This window comes from Nuphar pumila, chromosome 13, assembly GCF_984573655.1.
Source record: "Nuphar pumila chromosome 13, dmNupPumi1.hap1.1, whole genome shotgun sequence".
NCBI lineage: Eukaryota > Viridiplantae > Streptophyta > Magnoliopsida > Nymphaeales > Nymphaeaceae > Nuphar > Nuphar pumila.
Window position 1 is genome coordinate 15,212,909 of NC_143261.1, and position 12,072 is coordinate 15,224,980.

General features: G+C 34.1%; 1 protein-coding gene across 2 annotated transcripts in view; it reads right to left on the bottom strand.

The window, feature by feature from the left end:
* Positions 1-1,388: 1,388 nt before the first annotated feature.
* The window catches only part of LOC149817876 (protein Dr1 homolog), a 29,747-nt gene continuing 19,063 nt past the window's right edge, over positions 1,389-12,072 (bottom strand). Inside the window, exons 4-7 of one of the 2 annotated variants that reach the window (XM_089984221.1) lie at positions 5,955-6,044; positions 3,878-3,972; positions 1,814-1,882; positions 1,389-1,713 (exon numbers count right to left, since the gene is read on the bottom strand). In XM_089984221.1, the coding sequence (XP_089840347.1) occupies positions 1,558-1,713; positions 1,814-1,882; positions 3,878-3,972; positions 5,955-6,044 (410 nt within the window). In that variant the 3' untranslated portion in view covers positions 1,389-1,557. Of the gene's footprint in view, positions 1,717-1,813; positions 1,883-3,877; positions 3,973-5,954; positions 6,045-12,072 lie in introns of both variants that reach the window. The other variant, XM_089984220.1, reaches the window with a different exon arrangement.

Consider the following 12,072-nt stretch of genomic DNA (forward strand, 5'->3'; position numbering starts at 1 on the left):
ACAAAAGCAGAACCATTGGTCTGCTTGCCATAACGGTGTGCATTCTCTTGTTCAGTATTTTTTATTTCTTGCCACTGAGCGTAGCCATTTGATTTCACCCTTCCCTCAGCCATATAATACCGATGAGACTGTGACATCACTGGCAACAGGCAGTGCAGCCGCTGGCTGCTGACAAGAGAAAAAAAGGTAGCCATTTCCCTAATACTGCTGACAAGGCATCGACTTCTCTGGTAGACAAAAGCAGGATCATATATAGCTATTCCGTTGACAGCCATGATTCTTTATTTATTTATCAGGATGCATAATAACTGGGGCAAAGTGACATCTGCTTCTGTTTTAGTTTTACTGGATGGGCTAAATCTCTTATATAGATTTTTCTCGTCTTTTTGCAAGGCCCATAGCAAGCTCTATGTCACTATCTTTCTCACTTGCGTAGCATTTTAGCTTAAATCATCCATACTGTTCATAATCTGTTTTTTTCCTATCACATCAGTCTGCCAAAACCCTGAAGTTGTACTCTTTAGGATTAGGCTATGTTTGGAAGCCAAACTTAGCCTCTTTTGGGAGCCTTCGATGGGAGGTGCAAGTTTGCAGCTCCCAGGCCACATTTCAACACTACATTCTGGCAAAACCTTATTTTGGAAACACACGGAAAGGGTGTTTCCATGTCATTGCAAGGCTCCCAAACAGAGCCTTGATGTCTTCGACACCATGAAATTTTTACACTCATTTCTTGTTTTCCTTTTTGAACTTGTGCAGCTCCAAGTGAACTCCATCCCCGTGTTCTTCTTACAGTAACTTGACAAGCTCTTAAAGAATGCAAGTTTATGACAATGAGGCTGTAAGAGCCTGAGAGAAGAAGCACAGGGAAATTGATGCTAATCTCGTCATAAAGTATGAGCTGCATCATTTAGTTGAAAAAGAGGTTCAAAGTTTCAAGGCCTTCTTAATGGGAACCCTGACAATGTGTTGGCTATCACATCTACGTGTCTAACATGTTGGCTATCTACTCTCCAAACATGGCTATCTCAATCCAAATCAGTGCTGCATCATTTAGTTGAAAAAGAGGTTCAAGGCCTTCTTAATGGGAACCCTGACAATGTGTTGGCTATCTACTCTCCAAACAACATGTTGGCTATCTCAATCCAAATCGGTGGAGCTTTCGGTTTGCACGCAAGCATAATTATATACATGTAGTTTATCGACGACATTGTAAACACAAATTCCTGTCCCTTTTACTTTGGTGGAGATGTAAAAATCAAGTCGCATTTGGAAAAAGAGCAATGATAAAATTTTGTTGCTTATTTGTTGTATACTATGTAATTCAATTATGCATGCAAGAAGCTCACGCTTCATTACCTAGAGCCTTTTTTTCACAACAATGACCATAGTAGTAACAGGAAGAATAAATAAGCAACACGCAAGACATAAACATGAGATTCATTTTGCCTTTACACATGAGAATGCCATTACATACAAATTATGCTGCTGATTAACAAACAGCAGTGCAGCTCCAAGTAAATAGTACCAAAACATTTTATGAAGTGAAGCAGAAAATCAGTTATCCTGATTTGCATCAGACTCGGACTGCTTGGGAATGTTTGTTCCATTCATCCTAGCGCGAGCCTCGGCAAACATCCTCTGCTGCTCTGCCAGGGCTTCCTCCTCGGTCATCTCAGCTCCGATGGTCCATTTTCCAGCTCTAGGGGAATCCTGCTGAGTTGGAATATCAGAAATGGATGACAAGTCAGTCTATAAGAACTGACCAGAGCAAAAGAGAATAGCACATAAAGTGACTGCAAAAAATATGCACCAGTGTCTCAAGCTTGTGATGTTCGTATGCAGCATAAACCTCTTCAATATAATCCCCAAAGCCGAGGACCTGGCGTAGTTTTTAATCAAGCCAGACTGTTAGGACACACGTTAAATATTGACATAAGGAATACAATGCTATACCGTGTACATCATGGCAGTTTATTTCTATAATTTCTAATGGTCAAGCTGTGTACATTCATGAATACTTGAAGAAAGATGGTTAGCCCTTGAAATCATCCCTATCCTTCCTGATAAAGGTTTCATTAGTAACAATCAGATTCAGCCACTTGGAATATTAGAGGACATGACATCAGCAGTACTAAAATAATTTTAAAAAAATCATGGAACTTCAAGTAATAAATGCCTACAACACTCATAGAATCCAAGGATTTTTTACATAAGCAGCATTAAGATATGGATGCAAGGAACTAACAATTTTCCAATACAAAATTGACAAATTTCCCATATTTCAATGTTGCAAGAGAGCACGAAATAAGGTTTCGTAATTGGGTAAAGTTCACTAAGCTTTCATTTTAATATGTACATGACATAACACAATAGTCGTGCTCTATTTAAACTGAGTTTTTCTAAAGTTCATTTCCCATTTTATGAGAAGCATAGCCCAAGAACCTAAAAGATTATGAATTTTAAACATGGAAATTGCACTTCTGCTAACAAACAATATAATTCCCAAAATAATAAGTTGCAGAAAGAAACCTTAATTGCCCTAAGTTAATTATGCACACTATACATATTCATATGTTCATTGAACAGATCTTTTTTTTTTTGGATAAAAGTGGCTGGGGGATTGAGGCACCCTCATTAATTAAGAACTATTTGCTACTTACAAGTAACTATGAGCCCTGACCCCTAAAGATGTTTATATTAGTTCTCATCTATGTATACAACACAAATATAATAGATCACAACAGATATAACAGTCAGAAAAATATTAAAACAAAAAACACCTTTCTAGATAGTATGAGTTTTACAGTAACGTTGCATTAGTAGACGAAGGATTTAGTTCTTAGGTGCAATATCATATGGTGACAATTTTGACTCTTTTTTACTTCTAAATGATTTTCCTAATTCAATCTTTAAAATGGTTTCATCAAATTACTGCTTCCTACTTCTTGCTTCAACTGGACTAAAAAACTTTGATTGTAACTTCAATTCCTCATCCTCTCAATTTTGCTTCTTCCCTCATAACCTTCAGTCAAGCTTCATCTTCTCGTGCTGCCACTTGTTTATTAATATTAAGAGATGCCCCAGGCTTCTCCGAGTTTGCCTGAACATCCACTTTTAGCAGCAGTTTTTTCTCCCTTGTGTTTCCTTCACATTGCAGGGAACACATACTGGAAACAGCAAAAAATATACAGAGGTGCCCAAAATGACAAATGACCCAACACTAGAGCCTACTTTCAAGGAAATACCTGCAATTTCTGCTTCAACCATTTGAAGTCAGAAGATTGTCTGAAGGATCATGTTCTTATCAAAGGGCACCAAATCCACCAGTCTCCAGCACATTGAGCATTAAGTCAAGAACTATGACCTAGAATTCTGAGAACACATGAACCCTTTTTAATTCAAGTGTACATGACTAAGCGAACCGGGTTCACCGGGACTTCCCAATCCATGGCATGATGGCAGTCAACCAATGAATTCAGTGACCAAGTCTCCAGCATCAATGATGCTAGAACCAAACAGTGCATCCATACTGAAGAAAGTATAGGCCTACAACCTATTCTTTTGGTATCCTAATCATCCTCTATAAACAAGAATAAAAAACAGCACAGTGTCTGGCATCAGCAATGACAAAAACAAATAAATCATACAAATTCTCACCAGAACAGGAATTTTTAGGTAATGGTCCATGAATAGAACAGAGAGAGAGAGAGAGATCCATTATAACTCCCATTTCCATTACCAACATGTACAGTTTTTAAAGGATCATAAAACAAAAATCAGATTTATATGTATCACACATGTATCCTGGTAGCATAACCTTGAGATATTTAAGAAATTTGAACAAAGAAATGCAATAGAATTTGTCTGGACAGACCTCTAATGCTTTAAGAACATGTTCAGGTGCAATTGTTCTTCTTTCCTCTTTACTACATACTTCATTGGACTCGGAAGAAATGAGGTTGATAAATTCTGCAAAATAAGAGAAAATCTCTTAGCCCTTCAGTAGTAACTAGTTCAGAAACTGACCACAGACATAATCTATCTAATAATTCCTAGCAAGCATAAAAACATTCTATGACCTAAATAAAAAAGTACTGTATCTGTACCATTTCAACTCAATATCAACTACCAAACAACAAAAAGCCAACTGAGATTTAATCATTTAACTAGAGCAACAAGTTGCACAAATGTACAAATCTTCGAACCATGGTTACCAACTCAAGAAATTTTCAGCTAATTATCCAGAATTACCTTTTCTCTGTCCAGATTTGAGTAAAATGGGTAAGCTTGAAAGTACAAATACAGAAAAAAGAAAAAGAGGAAAGTCATTGATGACTTGGGAAAATGATGCAGTGAAGGAACCCGCCACTGCATCAGAAAAGAAATGCTTGGTGAGAACAAAGAGGCTTCTAACAAAAATATCAGGCAGATATCAAACAGGCCAACTCTTCTCAAAGTTCATAACAGGGTTACGGCCACCGGAAATGCTAATATGACCTTCCCCGAAACACGTTTCTGAAGTGCGAAATATGATGATTCTGAAACACACGGGGAAGCAACCAATTTACATAGAAGCTCGCTTCCCAATATCGGGAAGTGAGTTTCCTTTTCTTTGGGGCTTGGACAGTTTTAGCCTTCGATAATTTTTTTTACTGAAAAAATTAAAAGGGTAAAGTAGTAATTTTTGGTTCTTGTGAAATGTTAAAAACAAAAACCGAGTAGGGTTTGGGGTTTCCGATTCTCAAACCCTACTCGCTCTCTCGCTTGCTCCCTCCTCTCCGATGACCTCCATGGGTGTCTTCAGGTACTCTCTCTCTCTCTCTCTCTCTAACTGTCTCTCTCTATTTGTCTATCACTCACTCTCTGTCAGCATTGTTCTGTTTTTCTGTTGTTTTTTTTGCTAAAATGGTTGGTCTAGTTTGTGCTAGGTACTGATGCGCTTTTTCTTGCTTAGTTCTGCTTGTGCTCTGATTAGGTCGTCATATTAGATCGTAAAAAATACTTAGTTGTATGGATCATTTTCTTTTCCTTGTGTTGTTTTTCTGCATTTTGAGATAAAAGCCAGCAAATTTGACAGTGTGTACTGTGCGTATACTGTATAATAATTATTATCTAAGCTGATTTAATGTTATATTACTTGAGAATTTGGATGCTGATAGCAATTATCATCTTTTTAATCTTGAATTATGAATCTTTTTTGATGTATTATTTATTAAATGCTAGCAATAGGATGCATTTGTTAAATGGTTGCAACAGAAATATGAATTAAATGCTTGCAACAAGATACATTTGTTAAATGGTTGCACTTGCATATATGATTCAGTTTTAAGATTAATATATTAGCTTTAATGTTATCTACTCATGTTTATATTTTGGTAAATTAGAAAAAAAATATAATTACATTTTTGCTTCCCTCTAGTCACAAGGATATGACCCGACATGCCTAGTATTATATGGACTGGTGAGGGTCTACCTAATATACCTATGCACTGCAATTTAAACCATTATATATTAACCCCCAAGTGGATTCTAGAATATACTCATATAAACAAATCAAGATTGTAAATATGTCATCAACAGCCTTGTATCAGCTTCTAGCTTTTTGGAAAGAACCAAAACAAGCAGCAGAATTCTCTGTTCACATTTAAACTAATATGACTGCAAAACAAAATATCCTTTACCATGACATGGTTCATGGCAGGTTCAGCAACTAATACTTTATAGGAGCAATACTTTTCACATAATATAAGATATGCAGCAGCATCAAGGTCCTTACTTGAGGTTGACAAAAACAGAATGAGAAGACAAACAAAATGAACAAACATTTAGAGTTATAACCACAGAAAACAAGGAATTTCTTTCACCAAACAGACATTGTTTTAAGAAATGTTATAAGAACAATATTCAAGTTGAAAAACAGCACATTGTTTTCTAATCATCGCTAATCTTACCTACACAACACTCAACAAGAAGATCCTGTGCATCTCTAGCAACACGAACATCTGGTGGCAACATCTCTTTTATGATCTTAAACATGGTTGCTGAAAATAAGACAAATCCCAACATCAATGTTAACAGCTAGATTAGAAGAAAGAGAAAAACCTTGCAAACAGGAACTATGAATTACAAAACAAAAGTCTTTAAAATCAATCTAACAATGAATACTCAAAGAAAATTAAAAGCGTCACTTGGTGGTTATAGCAAGGGCCATTAACTTGGCTGCACCTGAGGTGCAAAATAGTAAAGCACAGGCAAAATTGACAAATAATATTGACATGTTGAGAATGAGGTGCACTATAGTAAATCACAGGTAAAATTGACCAATAATATTTGCCATTCTGACAGTAAAGAAAGGCTTCTAGGACAAATGACCATAATTGAGCAACCGCTTAAACGAAACAAATGGAGCATCATAATTTGGAACCATCTTAGCATAAAATACTCACAGTGACATGATCACCATTGTTCTGAGAAACATATGGCCATTTTAAGTAGAAAGAGGAAGCAGAAATTTGTTTGCAATGTTTTTGAGGGGTATAAGCAAAGGAATTCCAGGATGTTATTTATAGGCTTTTACTATGAATGTTACTAGTGGTGTACAGAATTATTTTAACTCTAGGTTTTTTCTCTTTTGTTAATATACCTATTATCATTACTAGCCAAAACTGCCCCTCCCTCCTAAAAGAGGGCCCAAATTAGAGAATGAAAGTGGTCAGCTTTTACAAATTCTAAAATAAATTTTATTAACTTAGCTTGTGATGTATTTACAAAGTCAATCTTTTTTATTTTCTTTTAAAAGTTCTAAATTACAGCATAAAAAGGATCAAATTCTATTTTTCCTAAAAGTAGGATAAAAGTAAATGGATGATATCTGCTTGCATCATACATTTAAAAAAAAATCTTAGAAAGCAAATCTAATTTACACCAGCCAACCCTTACATCAAGATTAATAAGTGTTACATGATGATGATGATAATTACTACTAGTATTGTTTTGATAGCCAAACATGTGGGACTCAAAAATAAGATCGTCAGTTAACTCTCTTGGTCTGTAGCATGACTTTCTAAGAAAACAAAAAGCAATACCAGAGTCTCCCAATAATTGTGAGGAACCCATGAAGTACTTTGGTCCTATAGACAATCAATTCTTGTATTTAAGTCAATTCCATCATTTTTATTCATGCAGCGTAGTTGACACCCCCAACTAGATAGGAGTGGGATCCCATGAGCTGTCCACTTTCAACCAACAACACGTTGCCTGAAATCTGTCTTGTATATAGATTAATGATCTCAACAAATTCAACACATTAGCGTCCTTTTTTTCCCTAAAAGCAACTACTGTATGTCTAGACTTATATAATCATGTATTTACATATATGTGCACATCCAACAAAAGCAAGTGGATTTTGAATAACCATTAGAAAAAGTACACCTAGATACAATAAGCTAATAGATAATTTCCTACTTGTCACAAGCATAGACATCAATGTGGAATATAACATGAACATGCTGTAATAAAATATGCATAAATACAAAACAAGAGCCTCTAAGGGCTTACAAGATTACAAACACAAAGTGCACATGCACAAGTCTACTATGGGACAATATAAGAGCCAACAATGGCTATAACAAAATGTAAAAAAAATAGATTTATTAAACAAAATGCTTAAGCCAAAGCATTAAAGAATAGGACAAGAGGTCCCCTTTAAATAGGTTACAAGAGAGAGAAAGGAGCTCCCAATAGAGCTGTTAGGAGCTCCCAACGGTCATAAAGGACTTCCAACAGCTCTATGGTACAAATGACCAAAGAGCCGCTTTACAATATGAAAAACATAGAAAAAAGAAGAGGAAAAAGTACAAATCTGTCCCTAGTGGACAACTATTACAATAAATGAAAAGACAAAAATGCTCCTATAGGGCATTAGATATTACAAAATTGTTTAGCTCAGTAATATATATATATATATATATATATATATATATATATATATATATATTAACACCCCCCTCAAATTTAAAGTGAAATTACCGAAAGTTTGTTAAGGAGAAAAATAAACCGAGGTGTATAAAAAGCTTTAGTGAAGAAATATGCAAGTTGGTACTTCGACGTAACACAGGGCAACTCAATAGTTTCTCTAAGATATTCATCACGTACATAATGACAATCCATCTCAATGTATAGAAGGTGTGGTTGCTCACGATGTAGATTGCATTCTTATTATCACAACACTATTCAAAGGTTTTGAGATGATTACTCCCATATATCTGAGAAGACTTCTTAGTCATACAAACTTCATTTTTGTCATAGTGATTGCACAATATTCAACTTCAGTTGAGGACAAGGATACTTTTTGCTGCTTCTTGCATCTCCATGAAATTAAAAAACCTCTTAGAAAAACACAAAAACCCGTAGTTAAGATTCTATCATAAGGATTTCCCCTCAATCAGCATTAGTATAAGCCAGTGTTGTGAAAAGCGTTGAGGCGTAGTGAGGTGCTCCACCAAAAACCGAGGCGAGGCATAAAGCGTAAGCCTCAAAAAAAAATTTTGAAAACTTTTAAAAAAATATCTAAAAATACAAATAAATAAAGAAATGCTTTATTGATGAAATAACAACCAATAAGAAATAGAAAATCTCAAATAAGTACTAAAAAATATGATATTAACATATAAAAGTAACTAAAAACTGATTATATAAATGAAAAATATATGAGATTAACCAAAAAAAGTTAAAATATACTAAGAAACTTATTACATAACTGAAATAACTAGAAAATATATGAGATTAACTTACAAAAGTTAAAATATATGAGATTATTCTAAAAAATATGAGATTAACATATAAAAGTAACTAAAAAATTATTACATAACTGGAAAATATATGAGATTAACCAATAAAAGAAAAAATATACTCAGAAATAGTTTACATAACTGGAAAATATATGAGATTAACCTGCAAAAGTTAAAATATATGAGATTATTCTAAAAAATATGAGATTAACATATAAAAGTAACTAAAAAACTGATTACATAACTGGAAAATATATGAGATTAACCAACAAAAGTTAAAATATACTAAGAAACTGATTACATAACTGAAATAACTGGAAAATATATGAGATTAACCTGCAAAAGTTAAAATATATGAGATTATTCTAAAAAATATGAGATTAACATATAAAAGTAACTAAAAACTGATTACATAACTGAAAAATATATGATATTAACCAACAAAAGTTAAAATATACTAAGAAACTGATTACATAACTGAAATAATTGAAAAATATATGAGATTAACCTACAAAAGTTAAAATATATGAGATTATTCTAAAAAATATGAGATTAACATATAAAAGTAACTAAAAAACTAATTACATAACCGAGAAATATATGAAATTAACCAACAAAAGTTAAAATATATTAAGAAACTAACTACATGACTGAAATAACTGAAAAATATACGGGATTAACCAACAGAAGTTAAAATATAGTAATATACTAAGAAACTTATTACATAACTGAAATAATTGAAAAATATATGAGATTAACCTACAAAAATCTTTTTTATTATGTCTCAGAAGTCTTGATGTAAGAAAAAAAAAATTGCGCCTCAGGCTTGCGCCTTGAGGCACAGAGGGACGCGCCTCAAGGCACGTTTTTGATAACACCGGTATAAGCAAACAAATCTAAGGAGAACGATGAATATAAGAAAAGCCATTTACTTATAGAGTTCTTAATGTATCTAATCATTTTTAACATTGCACTCATGTGCACAGTCGTGAGAGCATGCTAGAATTGGTTGACTGCATAAACAACATGGGTTATGTCAGGTCTGGTAATGGACATGTATGTGAGAGATCCAATCAATTTTGTATATGGTATGAAATATTTTAGCAACGTCTCATTTTCAAGCCTTAACTTTGCACGTTGACAACTTCAAAAGTCTCCACCTTCTTATCATGTGAAATCCTTGACTTAGCACAAATGTCAATTGTTTGTTTCATTTGTGACAGAATATAGCCTCTGGGATAACAGGTGACCTCAATACCTAGAAAATATCTCATAAAACCCAAATCAGACATCAATTTTTTTAAAACATTTTTTATTTGATTAACTCTATTTTTATTACTTCCTGGAATTATCATATCGTCTACATATAGTAACAATATCACAATATTTGTACATGTATTCTTAACAAAGAGAACAATATAAGTAATAACAAGACCGAAAATCCAAACTTACCATAACATTACTAAATCTATCATACCAAGCCTTAGGAGCTTGTTTAAGACCATATAACACCTTTCTTAGTTTTAAAAGTTTTCTCTTTTTAATATTAAATCTCGACAGAGGATTCAAGAATACTTATTCACTAAGATCATCATTTAGAAAAACAACTTTTATATCTAATTGGTAAATAGGTCATTTTTTAATGGATGCAACAACTATAAGAGTTTTAACACTAGTTATCCTAACTACAAGTGCAAAGGTTTCTTTGTAATCAATTTTATATTCTTATGAGTAACCTTTGACAACTAATCTAGTCTTGTATCTTTTCAAAGTTCTATCACTTTTAGTCTTAACCTTAAACACCCACTTGTAATCTACGGGTTTCTTTCCTAAAGGTAAAAATACTATTTCCTAAGTATGGGTCATTCAATGAACTTTTAATTCTACATTCATAGCTTCAACCCAATGAGGATTATCTTTGGCTTCATTATAATGAGAGGGTTCGTAATGTTAAAGAAGTCATGATATGGTTCTGGACCTACGTTTGCTCCAGATCCATATATCATATTTTGTATTTCTAATTTGCACATGTGCACATATTTGTATTTTATATTTATCTTCAGGGACATTATTGTCCATAGTATGTTGTTGTTAAAATATATGTAATTCATATATATGTATATGTTTATATACATATATATATGTATTATCTAAAATACCCGATAGGGGTACTTGTTTCTTTTCTTTATTTTTTGTAAATTTTTTTTTCTTTTTTTACTTTTTATTTTTTATATTTTTGCCCACCTAAAAGGGGCCCCACCATGGAGTCGATGGGGCCCCCAACAGTCACATTTGTGACCGTTGGGGGATCCCAACGACTCCATGGGAGCCCCTAGGTGGCTCTTCTTTTAAGGCCATAAGGTCACTCCTCTCCTTTTTGTGTATAAATAGGGGTGAACCCCTCTTGTATTTTTCACTCTTGAGAGTTCTCTCTCTTTTCAATAAGAGACATTTATATTTTTATGTTGTGTTGTCTCTTGTGGGTTTGGGTGTTAGCCCTTTTGTTTGTTCATTAGTGGATGTTGTAAGTGCTTAATGCACTCTTTGCTTTTCCGCATATTTCATTACATGGTATCAGAGCCTTGTGTATGCTCTTTTTCTTAATATAGCTAGTTGTGTAGCTATATTTTTTTTCTTGTTGTATCTCTCTTCATTTATTCTCTTGTGAGTGATTAAAATGGAAGGAGAACAAAAGATTGATCTCTCCTTCAAGCTCAATGGCTCCAACTACATGATGTGGGCCGTCGCCATGGAGAACAACCTCAAAGGTAAAAAACTTTGGGGATACGTTATGAGCACCATTCCGGAACCACAACTCCAACTAACTAAGATGGATGGTGATCAAGAAAAAGCTCTTGAAGGAAATGCCCGCACGAAGGCCATTGAAGATCACCAATCTAAAGTGGAAGATTGGGAAAGTAAGCATGTCAAGATTCTTGCTTGGTTCATGAACAATGTGGAGCTCAAGATTTGCGCCAACATTGCCAAGTTTCGGATGGCTAATGAAACATGGTTCTTTATGATAGGTATCTTTACTCAAAAAGACCTTGCTCGTCAATTCTTTCTTCAAGAAAAAATCCGGACTATCAAGCAAGGAGAAATGAGTGTAAGGGATTACTTTAGCACTCTTGGTCCCCTATGGGATGAACTATCTTTACTAGAACCAAAATGGGGTTTTATTGTGGATGTGGAATTAAGGTGAGAACAAATGAAAAAAAAAGCACTTTTTCCAATTTTTACATGGGCTTAGGCCCGAATATGAACAAGTTAGATCTTCCCT